The sequence below is a fragment of the Peromyscus leucopus genome, chromosome 7, assembly GCF_004664715.2.
Source record: "Peromyscus leucopus breed LL Stock chromosome 7, UCI_PerLeu_2.1, whole genome shotgun sequence".
Lineage (NCBI taxonomy): Eukaryota > Metazoa > Chordata > Mammalia > Rodentia > Cricetidae > Peromyscus > Peromyscus leucopus.
Window position 1 is genome coordinate 109,828,669 of NC_051069.1, and position 18,143 is coordinate 109,846,811.

The 18,143-nt window shown below is 48.0% G+C and overlaps 1 protein-coding gene across 3 annotated transcripts in view; it reads right to left on the reverse strand.

Moving 5' to 3' along the window:
- Ulk4 (unc-51 like kinase 4) overlaps nt 1–18,143 on the reverse strand; it is a 352,379-nt gene that overhangs the window by 247,105 nt on the left and 87,131 nt on the right. For all 3 annotated transcript variants that reach the window (XM_037208051.1, XM_037208050.1, XM_037208049.1), the window contains 5 exons: nt 15,000–15,133; nt 9,887–10,008; nt 9,702–9,758; nt 1,046–1,097; nt 873–967 (listed from right to left, as the gene is read on the reverse strand). In XM_037208051.1, coding sequence (XP_037063946.1) covers nt 873–967; nt 1,046–1,097; nt 9,702–9,758; nt 9,887–10,008; nt 15,000–15,133 — 460 coding nt within the window. The remainder of the gene's footprint in view (nt 1–872; nt 968–1,045; nt 1,098–9,701; nt 9,759–9,886; nt 10,009–14,999; nt 15,134–18,143) is intronic.

The window sequence follows — 18,143 nt, forward strand, 5'->3', positions numbered from 1 at the left end:
GGGTGGAAGTCTGCAGCAGAGAGCGATGGACCATGACAGGAAGCGTTCACCCACAAACCACCACAGGATTCCTGGGATCACTGGCTCCTCCAGCACAGCATTTAGTGAGCCACCTGGCACATGGGTCTGTGCCGAGGAGGGGATCTGACTCTCAGGTAGGGAACACCAGCTCTTCCACTAAGCCTTGGCCACACATCGCTCCCAGAACACAGAAGCATGTCCTCAGAGAAGGCTGTGGTTTGACAGGGTCTCAACTGGAGGAGGGCAGGCTCCTGGCAGAGGCCAACATGTGGCATCTGAGGAGGGAGGCATGCACACAGACGGCTCTGAGAGGAAGGACAAGCAGGGTGCCAACAAGGCAGTCTCACAAACACTGGACGACTGTGCCAGGAGCACAACGTGACCAACACCAGAGATGTTGGTATTAGCAACTCCATGAAACAAACACATCTGTCTACGGCGATCAGGAAACTACAGAGGCAAAGTAGGTGTGGAGAGAAAAAAAAAACAAGCAAAATGTCTACAAGATGTCTTCCTACTACAGAAGAAAACAACCCAAATCAGCGGCTACTTGGGCAGGAGCCTGGGCACAGCAGGGCCAGGAGAGCCCGGAATCCCAGCTACAGAAGCAGGGCACATCCTCAGTGTCTGCAAAGCCTCTCCCACAGGTGTGTGCTTCTGAGAAGGGGGAGGGAAGTCAAGGGAATAGTCAGAAAACTTACCCCTCCCCAGCCAACGAAGTTGGAAGCAGCTTCCCAGGGCTCTCCCTGATTTTTTGAACGGTTTCCCCCCTGGGATGGACACCTGTCAGCCTGGCACACATGTACACAGGATTATCAAGTAAAGGACTGAGGGTTTTCCTAGACACTGACCGTTGAGCGGTAGTCGGCCAGCAGAACGGGGTACTGTATCACTGCTTCGAATGCCGACAAGGTGATCTTGATGAATTCCTCCGAAGCCACCATCCCTAGGAGGACAGAGGTCGTTACTGCAGGCGTCCACCCGTGCCCCTCATGACTCAGATGCATCAAATGGGTCTGCTCACCTATGGCTCCATCTAAGTTCGTTTCTCCCAAGTCAACTGACTTAATGTGACTCTGAAAAAGGAGAAGTGTTCAATGAATGGGAGTGTCAAAACAACCCCGAGACAAAACGTGAGTCGTTAACATTCTGCCTGAAACCACACCTGAGTCTTAAACCCATGGAAAATAAATACATACATATATTACAAACACTGCAATCAGTTTAAAATGTGCTTATGTAAATACTGGACAGAGTATATGCCTACAATATACTATTCATATATATGGAAAGGTGGCTCAAAGGTTAAGGGTTCAATTCCCAGCACCCAAGGCTGGCTCACAACTCTAACTCCAGCTCCAGGAGACCTGACACCTGCATCTGGACTCCTCGGGTACCTGCACTCACATGTGTACACACGCCACACATAGATACATACATACACTTAATTTAAAGAAATATTTTAATTTTTAAGGTTTATGTGCATGAGTACTTTGCTCATAAATATGAGGACCGTGTGCATGCAGTGCCCGAGGACTCAGAGCACTGGATCCCCTAGAACTAGGTTAAAGATAGTTGGAAGCCACCACAGGGTGCTAGAAACTAAACCCAGATTTTCTGCAAGAGCAACAAGTGCCCTCAACTGCTGAGCAATCTCTCTCCAGCCCCCTAAAAATAATTCATCAAAATTTTACTATACATATATTAAAACCATGGTTTTTAAATATACAAATGAGATTTAATGCTGTAATAATTCAGTGGCCATAAAAAACTTACAAAAGTGAGAACGGCCACCGGCGACAGTGGCTGATGCAGTCATCCCACCACTTAGGAGGCTGGAGCAGAAGGGCAGCCTTGAGCTTTAGGCTACCCAGTGACGACACATAGTGAATTCAAGCCCAGCCGCACCTACGGCGTGAAGACCTTGTCTCTCTCTATATATATCTATAGATAGATAGATAGATAGATAGATAGATAGATAGATAGATAGATAGATAGATAGATAGGAGAACGACCCAGCTGATACATAACCATTCCCAGTGGCACGCCACTGTCCCCCTCACTTCCTGAGGGTGTCATGAAGGGCTGACACCTCACATGGTGACAGTGAAGCTCCCGGTGCACAGGGTGTCGAGGCCCAAGGGTTTCAACACTACCCAGTGCCCAACTTAGAATCACCACTGTGTTGAGTTACCAAACCCTATCCACTCTCGCATGCACCACAGCACCGTGCGAGAGGAAAGACACAGCAGTTGGGCCATGAGCGCCCTGATGGTTCCCCTTCTCAGTCCCTGGCTGGAAGATCTGAACAGGACAGCTGCTCCCTGACTGTGAGCTCAGGGAGATGGTCTCTGTCACCCTGTAAACACCCGTGTCCTTTGTACACAGTCACACACCGTTCGTGCCTTTAGCTCACAAACACCATCAAATATAATGCTTTGTGTACACCCAGCAGAGGGTTGTCGAGCATGCACAGGGCCCTGGGTTCAATCCATCCAAAAGTATGGAAAACAGCAAATAAAATATAAGATGACCATGGAACTGAAAAGTGACTAGCTATTAGCTATGAACCCAGAGAAGAAACTGGTCTACTGTGGTATGATTTAACCAAATGTGGTAGCCCAAGCCTGTGCTCCCTGCAATCAAGAGGTTGAGGCAGAAGGATCAATATAAGTCCAAGGCCTGCCTGGACTGTTTAGTGAATTCAAGGCTAACCTGGGCTACATAGCAAGACTCTGTCCCCAAATGAGCAAAGAAAAAAAATTGAAAAACAAAAAAGGTAATGTATACATGTGCACTGCACAGTAGACTGTGTGTACTGTGCTGTGGAGAATAAGGGACCTCCCCATCTACTAGTGGAGATGACAGACCGAGAACATTCAGCTCCTCACGTGAACTCCCCACCCCAGCAAGGGAGTCACTGCTCTGGAACTACCATTTCCTGGATATTTTAAAATTTCCCACACATGCATCTCTGAACATTGTAATGAAGTCTTTAAACAATATCTTTTAAATTTTATTTTTATGTGGAAGGTGTTTTGCCTGCATGTATTTCTGTGTAGCACATGTGCACCTGAGACCCACAGAGGCGAGAAGATGGCACCGGATCCAGAGGCTGCAGTTACAGGTGGCTGTGAGCTGCATGTGGGTGCTGGGACCTTGAACCACAGGACCTCTAAAAAAGCAGCCAGTGCTCCAAATCACTGAGCCATCTCTTCAGCACCCACGATGTATCTTTTACTAAAATGATATCAAACTATACATTCCATACAAATGAGACAAGAGTTAGTCATAAAAATGCCCAGGAAAAAGTCCCTGTCACAGGTGGCTGGGCTCCCAGCTGAGCGGCTCCTTCTCTTTCTTTTGCCTCAGTGGGAAGGAGGAGAAATGAAAACGTGAAGGGGTTTGTCATAAACAAAGCCCAAGAATTCAGGAAATCAAAGTTCTTCAAAAAGAAAAAATTCAAAACCTCAGTTCTCTTCAGACCAGCAAGCAAAGATGTTTAAAGTTCACTGTAAAAAAGCGCAACAGAAGCTTCTTATAACAACTTGGATGAAAGAGTTTCACAAATTTCCAAAAATGAGACACAGTTTTTAAATGAATATTAATTTGATGCCAAACTAAACATTCAGAAAGAAATGTCTTCTTTTAAAAGGGGACAGGCAGAGGCGGGCTGGCTCAGCAGGTCAAGGAGCTTGCACCAAGGCAGACATCCTGAGTTCACTCCCAGGGACAGAAGTAGAGTATGGACTCTGCAAGCTACCTGCACAGGGACTGTGGTGTATGCACGCAAATCCCCAATAAGCAAAAATTATTTCACAAGAAAGACAATGCGCAAACACATGCAGTGTGACCTCACCTTGGGATGTGGTCCACTGGAGTGACAAACCAAAATAAGCTTCTTTCCATCAGAATATTTTTTAACATCTTTGACTTTAAAAAAGTCAACTTAGGTTGGGCAGTGGTGGTGCACAACTTTAATCCCAGCACTCGGGAGGCAGAGGCAGGCGGATCTCTGAGTTTGAGGCCAGCCTGGGCTACCAAGTGAGTTCCAGGAAAGGCGCAAAGCTACACAGAGAAACCCTGTCTCGAAAAACAAACAAACAAAAGCAAAACAAAAACAAAAATAAAAAATCAACTTAGCTATCTGTGGTGACCACGGCAACCACAGGGCTGTGTGTACACTCCCTGTGATGACCATATCAAGCAGACGGTTGTGTGTGTGCTCTGTGGTGACCACATCAAGCACAAGGCTGTGTGTATACTCCCTGTGATGACCACATGGAGCAGACGTTTGTGTGCACTCTCTGTGGTGACCACGGTGAACACGGGCTGTGCACATCCTTGTGATGACCACATCGAGCACAGGGTTGTGTTTTGTGACATCTCTGTGGTGAGCACGGGCTGTGTATATCGATCCTTTCTGTGCAATTATTCTGAAGACTCGACAGGAAGGCCAACTACCCGACAGCAGCTTCCACAACAGACACCCAGAACAGACGGGACCCCGGGTCCTGAGGAGACAGACTGCAGCCACCACCCACCATCTCATACGTCCTTGGGATTTAAAGGTAATTTTTCCTTTTTTTTTCTTTTTTTCATGTCAGTAGCATTACCCAGATGGTAAATAACCCTTCGAATTTGAGTCAAAATAAATTCTTCCTTAAGCTGTGTGGTCAGTGGCACAGCACCAGGAAAGCAAGGAGCAGTGTCACCGGAAGCTGCAGGTGATCCCAGGACACAGAGCATCTGCAGATGGCCACCGAGAGCATGGGCAACAGAGTAGTCTCCACACAGAACCCAGGGCCAGGCCATTGGCTGCAAGACTGAGGGCAGAAAAGAGCCCTGTCGGGGCTGCAGAGAAGGTGCAGTGGGTAAAGGACTTGCTCCGGGTAAGAGCAGGCCTGCCCAGGCCTGCTCAGACCTCCTTCCAGGAAGTGAACAAACCAACCACCCACCCACCCACCTACCCCCCAGCCAGCAAGCTGGGGACAGGAGTCTGCAGTCAGTGCAGACGGAAAAACTCCTCACAAGAACATCATTAGAGCATTTGGCGGTTTGTTTTAAAGCATGGCAGGCACCATCTCCACAACACAAACCAAGCGCCATCAACAAATCAGCATTCACTTGTCAGAAAGCTGTGCACAGAGGCTGGACTGTCCTGCCTGTCAATCACTGCACTTCTACAGTCCAGAGAGGGCAGGACTTGAGCACCCAGCATGCACAGACAAGTCCCTGTCCTGGGCTCATCAACCAAGGACCCAGGAAACACAGTGCACAGTAGGTCAACATCTATCAGGACCCACCACTGGTTTCCCTGCCATCACTTCCTGTTTTCTGACCCAGTTCAATGGGGGCCTCAAAACATGAGAATCCATAGGAGTGTCCCACAGCCTCCCCAGCTCTGGCTGCAAGCCTTGAAGAGGCAGCTGGTGCTGGGACAGGCTGCCTCCCCAGCAGGGTAGAAGGCAGCAATCAGCAGCTGGATAGAGCCTGTGAAAGCCCAAGATGGTTTAAAAGCACCGCCATTGCGGCCAAATAGCAGTCGCCTTAAGACTCAAATTTCACTTATTTGGGGGAAATGCTTATATAGAGCTAATTTCTACACTCACGTCCCATATGTAATTATCTAGAATGTTCTACCGTAAAAGAGCACCAATGACAGACCAAAGCAACCACTCCATCAATGTCCGACTTGGCCAGCCACTGGGTTATTGGGTTTCCTTACGGAGCAGGGCTGAGGGTGACCGGCAGTGCACCACCAGCAGGGATGACACGTTCCCACAGATGCACAGACGGAGTCTCCCCACCTCCCTTCAGTCACCTTCCACCCTCTACACTCCAGAGCAGTGGTTCTCACTCTCCCTAACGCTGCTGCGACCCTTTACAGAGCCTCACGGTGTGGTGACCCCAACCACAAAATTATTTTTGTTGCTACTTCATAATGCTACTGTTATGAATTGTAATGTGAATATCTGATATGTGAGCCCCGCGAAAGGGTCGTTACAACCCCCAGGTTGAGAACCACTGGTCTAGAGCCTCCTCAGACCACATGACCATGTGCAACTGAGGCAGAACTGGATACATCTGGGAGGGGTCTAATGCCCTCCCCTCCTGTGAGGGAAATGCCAAGTTGTCACAGCTGCTCTGATGAGGATGGCGATGTCCCTTCCACACCACAGCAAACCGTGGCCTGGTGCCATTGTGAGATGCACAGGGCCATACCCTCCAGGTCCCCCTTAAGGACCCTTGCAGTGAGTGAAGACACAGGCAGCTCAGGGCCTCTCTCCAGCCCACTTTACCACAGGCAGGAAGTTCTGGCATAAGCTGTTCCTGGCTGGAACGGAGTATCTCAGATCCAGGCAGTTTTTAAAAACTAACTGATAAGCCTGCTGTGATGGAGACTACTCAGACATACTTGGAAAATACTGAAAAGAATATTGATCTCGAGATGTGCTGTGGGATGGTCTGTATGTCAAATTGTTTTGATTGGTCAATAAATAAAACACTGATTGGCCAGTGGCCAGGCAGGAAGTATAGGTGGGACTAACAGAGAGGAGAATTGAGAGAATTCTGGGAAGTGAAAGGTGGAGGAGGAAGACACTGCCAGCCACCGCCATGACAAGCAGCATGTGAAGATGCCAGTAAGCCACGAGCCACATGGCAAGGTATAGATTTATAGAAATGGATTAGTCTAAGATGTAAGAACTAGATAGCTAGAAGCCTGAGCTATTAGGCCAAACAGTTTAAATAGTATAAGTCTCTGTGTGTTTATTATAAGTGGGCTGCAGGACTGCCAGGGCTTGGTGGGAACCAGGAGAGAAAACTCTCCAGCTACAGAGATGGACCTCGTAAAGCTTTCCTCCGCTAGGCTGGGTTAGAAAGACGGCTCAGCGGGGCGAGGGCTTGCTGAGCAAACACGAGGACCTGAGTCCAATGCCCAGACCCACGCCAAAGCCGGGCAGGGCAGCGGTGGGGCGGGGGGCGGGGGGCGGCGGCGGCGGCGGCGGGGCACACCTGAAACCCACAGCAGCGGTGTCCTCGTTGGCTGTGATAAACACCACAACCAGAAACAAGATTGGGAGGAAAAGGTCTGTTTTAGCTTACAGGGCACAGCCCATCACTGAGAGAACTCAGGGCAGGAGCCTGAGGCAGACGTGGAGGAGCATCCCTTACTGGCTTGCTCACTTATGCAACAGGCTCCCTTGCCCAGGGATGGCACCGCCCACAGGGGACTGAGCCCACCTACATCACTAGCAATTAAGAAAATGCCTCACGGGCAAGCCCACCGGCCAATCTGTTCTGGGCAATTTGTCAGTTGAGATTCCCCCTCCCCAAGCTGGGTCACGTCAAGTGGCACCTGGAGCTGACTATGTGAGATGGGAAAGCAGAGGCAGGACAATCTAGAGGCTCCCTGACAACCAGCAAACTCTGGGTTCCACAACAACCCTGTCTCAAAGAATAAAGTACGGAAGAGATGGAGAAAGACACCCGCGGTCAACTTCCAGCCTCCACATATGTGGAGAACAGGCAGGCATGTGTGCACTCACACACACTGCTCTGTGTATGACCGTGTGTGACATTCTTCTGAATGAGCTCTGCAGACTCCAGGGATGTTTAGGAAACCTTTGCTAACGAAAATGAAAACAAATGTTTTCAAAGCTTTTGTATGCCAGCCTACACTTCTCATTTCCAGGGGCTGGAAGATGTGGGCTGGTTTTCTCCGCTGACATCAGAAGGATACAGGAACTGGAATAACATTTTGATAATTCTGGAAGATTAACCATAAGAGCATCACCTGATGACAGCTCTCATGTCACAACAGCTCATGACAAATGGACACAAACTGCACAGGTAGCTGAACCAGGCTGTGGATTAGACAGTGACCTACTGCTCTCCAGTGTGACATCAATGCCATCAACACTGAGTTCAAGAAGGTACAAACAGGTACAGTGAGAAAAGTCACGGAGGTGCCCTAGGACCAGCCATGATGCAGACTAGGAAAGTGACTTCACTGGGAAAATAGCCCAGACAGCATCTCACGCCTGTGTGTGTGTGTGTGTGTGTGTGTGTGTGTCCACACCTGCATGCACACGCATGTGCACTTAGATAACTTTCAGGAGCAGGCCTTCTCCTTCCCTTGTATGGATCTGGGGCTCCAACTCAGGTCGCTGAGCTTGTCTACAAGCACCTTTAAACACGAAGCCATCTCACCAGCCTTAAAATACAATGTTTGCCATTTTACTTGTTTAAACTCCCTCCTGAGAACCAAAGACAAAGAAATGTGAAGAGTTTTTCACATGATAACGAACCAGGCAAGTTGTTTTCGGTTCTCCACAAACACCTGCATGGAGGCAACCCTACAGAAGACCAGGAAAGAGAAGAGAGGAGCCCCTCCCCTGTGAGGCCTCCATCCCTGTCTCTGAGCCCATGTGGCCCTCCCTCTCTGAAACACACGCTGAAGGTCCGTGCAGGCTCCCCAACGAGGACACTTGAAAGGCTGTGAAAACATAAAGTGTGCTCACTGCAGGCAGAGAGAAGAGGTGGGGGAGGGAGGGAGTGGGAAGGAGCTGGGGAGAGCACACACAAACACAGGCCACGTCTATACTCAGCACTCCACGGCAGGCCACAGGGGCCAAGCCTGTTCTGGACCCTGACATGTCTACCGTGTCCTTACAGAATATGGTCTTGCTAAGAGACAGAGTGCAAATTACAGACGGTGAGATGACCAGTGCAGGGATTACAAATACAGAAAAATGCACAGCCCACTGCAGGAATTTTCTAGACTTCGGGACTCATAGCATGAGAATAAAGTCAAAACTGAACGCCAAAGAGTCCCTCATGACTGCCCAGACCTGCTGCTCTGAGCTCAGACATCTCCATTCACTGTGTGTTTAGAAACATCACCTTTCTCCTAGAATGAACCTTCTAGAAAACCAACCTCTCACTCCTGAGCAGCAGCACTTTGTTCCTGCAGAACAACACTGAAACTGAGACGCCACTGTGCTGTCTGTGTGGCTCCAGGACACCTTCCAACCTGGGCTTCATGAAGCTGCCAAGGTCAGGCTCCAGGACACCTTCCAACCTGGGCTCCGTGAAGCTGCCAAGGTCAGGCTCCCGGCGGTGAGTGATGTCACTAAGCTGCCCTCCGCACACCCACACACACCCTGTGACTTCCTGGGCCACAGAATCCTCAGGAAGATGTGTGCAGAACCAGAGTGAAAAGTAGCACAATCACTTGGTTTCCCCATCTTCTCACATTGTCAAAGTCAAGTAAAAGGAGGAACAAAACTGAGTTTAACTTCATAGTGTCATCCTAGAGAGGCATGCACAGGCTGGACAGAGAGCGTCGAAGTCAGCAACCACGGTATTCTCAGCCCACTCACACCCATGTCCTTTCAAATCCTTAACTTGATGTCTATCGAGTGTTTACGTGAGCTTTTTTTTTTTTTTTTTTTTACCCTATTAGGGGCTGTCTCTGAACAAAATACATTATCAGGAGAGAATGTATTTTCCCCAAATGTCAAATTTTATTACAGTGAACAGATAAAAAAATATAAAAAGGTCACTTCCCTACAAACAAATGCCATTTAGACTTTTAATTCCTTCCTTCTCACAGCCCATCCCGCAGCCAGCAGCAGTGGCAGCACTGTTAGCCTGACCTGAGGCGTGCTACTCACAAGAACAGTCCCGTAGCTGAACAGGAACTCCTCTGTCACCACGTGAGGCCGGAACACCTGTGGGACGAGAGTGCCCTGGATTACACCCCGACAGACAGACAGACGGAAGAGTCATCTCAGGAGAGATGGCGCCACTCCAGGGCACAAGGATGGGCCCACACGTGTTACAGCTCCCAGACGGGTACCTGAGACATGACCAGGTGGAGCACCACAGGCATCATGGGAAGGCACATCTTCAGCTGCTTCCCCTGGACCGTCGATGGGTGCTTTCGGCCAGACACATTTGCCAGGGCGTTGAGAATGTCGCCTGTGAAGAACATCAGGGAGGTGTGGAGGTGAGAGACCGGAGGACAGGAGCCTCTGGCCACAGCTCCATTACAACCCGCAGGCTGTTCACACCTTTTTTTTTTTTTTTTTTGAGACAGGGTCTCACCAGCTCAGGCTAGCCTCCAACTCAATACATAGATGAAGATAATCCCCCTGCCTCCGCCACCAGGTGCTGGAGCTACAGGTAAGTGCTGGGTTTTATGTGTGTGCCCTCATATCTTACTCTATGAAGAGCTGGTAATCAAACTCAGGGCTCCGTGCATCCTAGGCAAGAACTCTACCAATTGAGCCACATCCCAGCAACCCTCATGCTGGTAATATAACACACTTGTAGCCTCTGGGGACACAGTGTGGCAATCTGCAGCGCCACTATCAACTGATCTTCTAGCCTAGAAATTAAAAAGAGAATTTATAAAGTTATGATACAGTAGTGGTCTTAGAAATGTATTTGTTTTATTCAAATTGACTATTATTGCTTATTGCTTTAGAAAACTAATTTAAAATTACAAGTAAACAGATTATAAAATACAAACTGAAAAAGAAAAAGAAAGAAAGAAAAACAGGATAGGGAAAAGAGGAAGCATTTTTTTTTTTCAAGACAGGGTTTCTCTGTAGTCTTAGCTGTCCTGGAATTTTCTCTGTAGATCAGGCTGGCCTTGAACTCACAGGAATCTGCCTGCCTCTGACTCCCAAGTGCTGGGATTAAAGGCGTGAGCTGCCACTGCCAGGGATGGGGGAAAAGAGATCAATGTTCAAAACTTCTAAGATTTATTTTATTTATTTGTGTGTGTGTGTGTGTGTGTGTGTGTATGTGTGTGTATGTGTGTGTGTGTGTGTGTGTTAGGGTTTCTATTGCTGTAAAGGGACACCATGACCACAGCACCTCTTATAAAGAAACATTTAATTGGGGTGGCTTACAGTTCAGAGGTTTAGTCCATTATCATCATGGTGTGACATGGTGGTGTGCAGGCAGACACGGTGCTGGAGCAAGAGCTGACAGTCCTTACATCTTGACTCAATGGTCACAAGAAGTGGTCTGAGACACTGGGCAACATCTTGAGCAGTATATGAGACCTCAAAGCTGCCTCCATAGTGACACACTTCCTCCAACAAGGCCAAACCTCCTAACAGTGCCACTTCCTTTGGGGACCATTTTCTTTCAAACCGTGTGTGTGTGTGTGTGTGTGTGTGTGTGTGTGTGTGTGTGTGTGTGTGTACACGCACATGAGTGCAGGTCCCCAGAAGAGGGCAACAGATCCCCTGGAACTAGAGTACAAATGGTTATGAGCCACTGTGTGGGTGCTGGGAATTAAGCCCAGATCCTCTGGAAGAGCAGCCAGTGCTCTTAACTGCTGAGCCATCTCTCCAGCCTGATTTCCAACATTTTTGCTGGCTAAATTATGAAGTGCTTTTTTTTTCAGTCATTAGATGGAAAATGTTTCCTAATTGATTAGTAAGAGTTACTGGCAGTTACAATGACGTCCTCATCTTCACTAAAATGGCTTGAGTCAAACTTAATGTGCTAAACACTTCCGGGTTAGAGCTACACCTGCTGGAAACACAAGAGAAAGGAGCCAGAGCAGCCCTGAGCTCTCCTCATGTCACTTTAATTCCTGAAAACAACAAGCAAGGTGGCACCCAACGTGTTGGCAATAGTTTCCACCTAAAACCTGAGAAAAAAAGATTCTAAAATAGAGCTAAAAACAGTTCCTAGTTGTTTCTCTCAAGTTAGTGGCAGCCTGCGTGTTTGAGCTACTATGGTCGGTTCCTGGCGTGTGCGCTCAACCTGCAGTATGGCGGGAATGAGGCCTCTGCAAGTGGCACATTAAGCTGCTTGGTGGATTTAGCCTTTGCTAGTACAAAACAAAAAAGGTTTCTGGGCTACACGCTGCTTTGATAGAAGCAAAGACCCACTATTTCTGAGAGTTGATGGTTCCTAGAGTTGGCGGAAAACGTATCACCGCCATGTTGGGAAGCTGAAGTGGGTGAAGCCAGCAGCCACAGCTCCATTTCAGGCTCAGAAGGCTGCAGTTTAAAGCAATAGGCTCAAGGTAATATAAAAAATAAGCCACGTAAAGATGGCTACCACACAGAGAATCTGGGTTATGTTCTCTTTGATATTCGTAACTGAAGAAAAACATTTGATTGCAAAAGCTGTTCAGTTATGCCAAAATGTGTATTTTAAAGGTACCGTGACTTCAAAAATTGGATATAAGGATATGTTGCTTTGGAAAGGAGGCTCTGCTTTTGTTTCCACAGAAAGCCAGAGGCTATGGATTTGTTCCAGATTAAGATACATCAGGTTTGACTAGCCAAGACCCCCTGAAAGGTCTCCAATGACACCAAGGCTCAGATGATCCAACATCCAGAACCGTTTCAAGGCAACTGGCTCAGACAATACAGCCTCATGAACTACTCCATAATCCTAATATTTTCTTTGTGTCCCCAAAATATACAATGTCCCCCTCCAGCAGGAAGTAGTAAGAGAAGCTACGCCCAAATTCCCAAATATACCAAGCTGGCTTTGGAGATGTGTAAAAGTTAAAACCTTCCTCTTTAAAAAAAAAAGAAAGAAAGAAAGAAAGAAAAGGGAAGTGCTGTGGGATGGTCTGTATGTCAAATTGCTCTGATTGGTCAATAAATAAAACACTGATTGGCCAGTGGCTAGGCAGGAAGTATAGGCGGGACTAACAGAGAGAACAGGAAGGTGGAGGGAGACACTGCCAGCCACCGCCATGACAAGCAGCATGTGAAGATGCCGTTAAGCCACAAGGCACATGGCAAGGTATAGATTTATAGAAATGGATTAATTTAAGCTATAAGAACAGTTAACAAGAAGCCTGCCACGGCCATACAGTTTGTAAGCAATATAAGTCTCTGTGTTTACTTGGTTGGGTCTGAGCGGCAGTGGGACTGGGGGTGACAGAGATTTGTCCTGACTGTGGGCAAGGCAGGAAAACTCTAGCTACAGCAAGGCATTTCCTCAGGGCAGTCAGCACCCCCCACAGGCCGTCACTACATGTTCTCACGTTAGAGGTACTTCTTCAAATAGCAACCACCACCAAAACCTGTGGCATCGACCTCGAATGTCTCAAATTAGAAACTTAAACCTGTGTTTCTGGATGTGGTGCTATACATCTCAAATCTCAGCACTTGGGGGATAGAGGCCGGAGCATCAGGAGTTCAAAGCCAGCCTCTGCTACACAGTGAGTTCAATTCCACCCCAAACTTTGTCTCAACAAAATGAAACAAAAAACAAACAACAACAAAAAACTAAAACAGGTGTGATGGTGTACACCTTTAGTCTCAACACTCAAGAGGCAAAGGCAGACAGATCTCTGAGTCCCAGGCCAGCCTGGGCTACATAAAGAGACCATGTCTCAAACAACAATAATGACAACAAAGCCAACCAACATAACAAAACAAAATATATATTTTTAAAATTATTTTAATAATAAATATATTTATGGCTCTAATTTCAAGGGAAATTTACTTCTTAAGATATGGGCAGATCACTTCTCAACCTTTCAGTTACGATCAAGTACATTTATGGGCAGAGAGAAATCTTGAGAAAATTAACTTTAACTGACTATGTAAAATCCAATATAAATATTGTTGTTGGGAATGATTTTTGTTTTGGGGTTGGTTTTTTTTTCTATTTGAGACCTAGGAGGGTCTCAAACGTGCTGTGTAGCTAAGAATGACCTTGATCTTCTGAGCTCCTGCCTTTACCTCCTGAATGCTGGGTTATAAGAAGACACTGCCACACTCTATGCAGTGCTGGTGATGGAACCCATGGCTTCATGCATGTGAGCCGAGCCGACTGAACCACATCCTGGTCTCCAGCTCATTTATTTCTTAAATGGCCATAAGCTCATAGGGAATGGCACTATTAGGAGGTGTGGCCTTGCTGGAGTAGGCGTGTCCATGTTGGAGGCAGTGTGTCACTGGGGGACAGCTTTGAGGTCTCAGATGCTCAAATAGGCCCAGTGGCCGTCTCTCCCTGCTGCCTGCCGATCCGGAGGTAGAACTCTGCTGCCTCCCCAGCACCGTGTCTGCCTGCACCGGCAATGTTTCCTGTCATCATGATAATGGTGCCAATTAAATACTTTCTGTATAAGAGTTGCTATGATCACCGGGCGGTGGTGGCACATGCCTTTAATCCCAGCACTCTGGCAGAGCTCTGTGAGTTTGAGGCCAGCCTGGTCTACAGAGCAAGTTCCAGGACAGGCTCCAAAGCTACACTGTGAAATCCTGTCTCAAAAAAAAAAGAAAGGAAAAAAAAAAAAAAAAAAAAAAAAAAAAAAAAAAAAAAAAAAAAAAAAAAACAGTTGCTATAACAAGCAAATGTAATACATCTCAATCGTATAAAACAGACAAGGCAATGTAGGTCTTAAAGCCACACATTCCAGAGGAATGTCTCCACACTGCCCTGCAACAACAGAGACTGGGAGACTCAGAGACTGTGAAGGAATGCACGAGAACTGTGCAAGCTCCAGCCAGACAAAATCCCAGCCTGGAGATGAGGAAACCGATGTGTTGCCACCATTGATGGCTGCTGGGAGCGGGAGTCGGTTAGTGGGTTGCTTTCTTTTATTTTACTGATACACCATAGTGGACTGATCACACCTCAGAGCCCCAATCCCAAGACGAACTGGGCAACGCAAACTGGGCTTGACTGGGAAAGAAAGAGGAGGAAGAGGAGGAGGAGGAGTAAAAGGAGATGAGGGAGACTGACGAAGATAACAATGACAAGGAGGAGGAGGAAGTCAAAGTTGGGTGGGAAGGGATGGGAAGGCTGAGAGGGTGGGCAGGGGAGGAGATGAGGGGGGTGAACATGTTCAAACAACATATACAATTCCCAAGTAACTCATTTTTAAAATAGAAGAAACACAGACCAAGTAAGCGGCAATGCAGGAGACACTGCAGAACGGGAACAGCTAAGGGCCTGGATAAGGCGCTGTCATTTACCTAGGATCCGGGGTGGCTCCTGTACCATGTGCTGGATGAGGAGATCCAGGCACCTGGCCAGGTACTCGCTCCCACCCTGCAGCTCCTTGCCCGGGGAGGTCTTTCTGCTGTCTCTCTCGATGTACATCACCAGCCTGCAAAGAGCACCAGGCAAAGATTACTGCTCCCGATACGGTAGATAGTGTCTGTTTGAAATGCCACTGAGGCAAGTGTTTCCAGAGGTGCAGTCCCAGCCATGCTGACCGGCCAGGCACAGTCAGCTGCGCTTCACAAGCTTGGACATTTATGCAGAAGCAAGGCTGTGTTAAACATCTCTGCTCATGTTGTAAACAACATCCTGATTTCATTTGCCTTTGCCCAATGGAAAGATACATTCTCCAAGTGACAGATGGCGACCAACCAGGACATTTGCACACAAAGGGCTCTCGGTGTCCCAAGATCAAAGAAGAACCATGGGTACCAACCTTTTGTTGGTCATTAATATTAAACTTGCTTGGAAGCCCTGACCATTCAAATGAACTCTAGTTCTTTTGGGAAACTGTGGACACAGACCCAAAGAAATGTGGACAGCAACAGTTTCATTAGCAAATCTCTCTGTCCATTAGTTTAAGATGTCTGCTGTACGTGTGTGTGTGTGTGTGTGTGTGTGTGTGTGTGTGTGTGTGTGTGTGTACATGAGACAGATATGCTATGAGCTGTCCTGATCCTCATGAAGCTCAGCATCTTCTCATGTGTTAACTGAACATCTAGGGATAGACACGTGGGTCAAGGGCCCTTTAAGTCTTGTTTGTTCTTCTCTTGGATTCTCTGGTCCTTTGGGTTAGAAGCTCGATGGGGGATTATTCGTGTGACATGTGCCTTCTCCTGGTCTGTGGCTTGATTTGGGTTGTTTTGTTTGTTTTTAACTTTGAATATAACAGAAGTTCCTAACTTTAAGTTAATATGTATCAGTATTTCCTTTATGGTGCAACTTGTGGGTCTGTCAGCAGAACCAGGACTGAGCCCACAGTTGTCAAGAGTCTGTTTTTCTGTCACCTTCTCAGAAGCAAATGTACTACACACCTGCCTGATCTTGCATGGTGAACTTAGGGAGAGGTTTCTTTGTCCTCCACTGACATTTACATAAGGCAAAGCCAACCTTTTCCCATGGTCCCCACCCCAGGCCCTAGGTTCCATCTTTTCTATCCCTTGGACTCCGAATCCTGGTCCCAGAGGACTCCAGTCTCCACTGAGTACAGCCTCTACACATGCACTTAGAGCAGCACTGTGCAGCCTGCAGCCAGGCCTCTCCAGACGACACTGACGTTTGCCTCTGGGACGCAGGAGAACACCTCGGCCACTTTACCCCAACTGGAATAACTCCAAAGTGAGTTTTTCTCGCTGCCCCGGGAACACCCCTAAATCAATAGCTATCCTAGATGTAGAGAGCCGCCAAAAGGGGGGTGCTTAGCTTTTGGTAGTCAGAGACTCAAAAGAAAAAACTGTCCCCTAAATCTGCAGAGTATACAAAAGCACATTCCTACATGTCTTTGAGGATTCAAATATTCTCTAAAATCTAAATTATTCACGACAAAATTTAATGATGTGCTATTTAATTTCCAAAGTCTAAAACATCTTTCCTTAAGGTGAGGTCTAGTCACAGTGTGAAACCCTGCTGCAGAGTGAGCCCCTAAGAAAACCTCCGTCTGTTTGCTAAGAACCAGCGCTGCCCGCCCCAGAGAGCACACCGTGAGGCTGCCCAACAACTGCCGTCTGTCACCAGGGTGCTCACAGGCAGCTGACAAGACCACCCCACACACAGAGAGACATCCCACACTCCATGAACTCACTTTGGATAAGGAGGATAAAATGGGGTCCTTGGCATGTGGTGACCATGAACATTTTAGACTGTTCTACCCCTATACAGCAAATTGTATTTTTTAGCATTCTACAAAGACCAGGCTAAAAAGATTGACACTCACAAATAATCCAAAGTAAACTGAAAGAGAACAAGACCCACTCTTCTCCATCTACCTCTGCAGGGGAGCCTCCTCCAGTGTTCCACCCCCTGACCTTCCCGACCACAGTGACCTTACTCCCCTCTACTGAAACCCTCATCCCCGCCCCCCAACGTCCCTCCTTACTCCCCCCTCTGTGTTCTCCTCTGTCCTGACACACATCCAGGTTTCAGGGATGAAATCACCAAGTCCTGTGTCTCTGGTGCTCACGGAGCCGGGGCACCGACAGCTAACTGGCAGTGTGCACAAGGCTGGCTGGCGTCAGTGTGTTCGTCAACAGACACTGGGGCCCAAGGTGGCGGCTCACACCTGTGATCAAGTGCTTGGGAGGGACAAGCAGAAGGGGCAGGTGTTCAAGGCCATCCTCCACTCAAAGTGAGTTTGGGGCTAGCCTGGACTATCTGAGACCTGTCCCAAACACTGATTCTCCTGCACGCTCGGTACTTTCTGATGTGCACCCGCAGATGTGTGGGGACACCCCTGCTCTCTGCCTCCTGAGCAGCTCAGGGTGAGGCGGCCCGGCCCACACTCCGGCCGTGACGGACAGCAGGGTCCTCACCTGTGAGGATCAAACCCTCCTTCCCCACCTAAGCTGCTATCTGTAACTAATTAGGGCGAGGAGGGGATTCATGCTCTGTCATCCCCTCAGCTTCTCCTGTCCCCTTGGCTGCACCCAGCGGTCCACCACCTGAACCCGTGTCCTCTGCAAACCTGTGGGCAGATGCTGCTGGGACATGATGTCACCCAGACAGCTTCCCTCCTCGCTCCCCTCACCAAACCTCCATTCCAGAGAATGGAGCCATGGCGCTTCCCTCAGTTCCTTCTAGTTCCTTCCATGCTGAACCCATTATTTAGCCACTGCACATGCTGCTACTACAGCGCTGGTTTCTTCCCATTCAGGAATAATTTGCTTTAAATACTTATGGAATGTGCCTTTCCTCTCTCCCCCATCCCTGCCAGGGTTCTTGGCAAACTCCTCCCCGAATCCAACACATTCATGTCTGATCAGTTTTGACTCAGCTATGGTGGCCAGGTGATAAACAGACTTTTGACCCAAATTCAAGTTACAGCAGCCCCAACATTTCTACAGGGCCACTCTACTTGGTTCTTTACTTCCTTAATCTGTAACTGGAAGAGTCGTACTTAG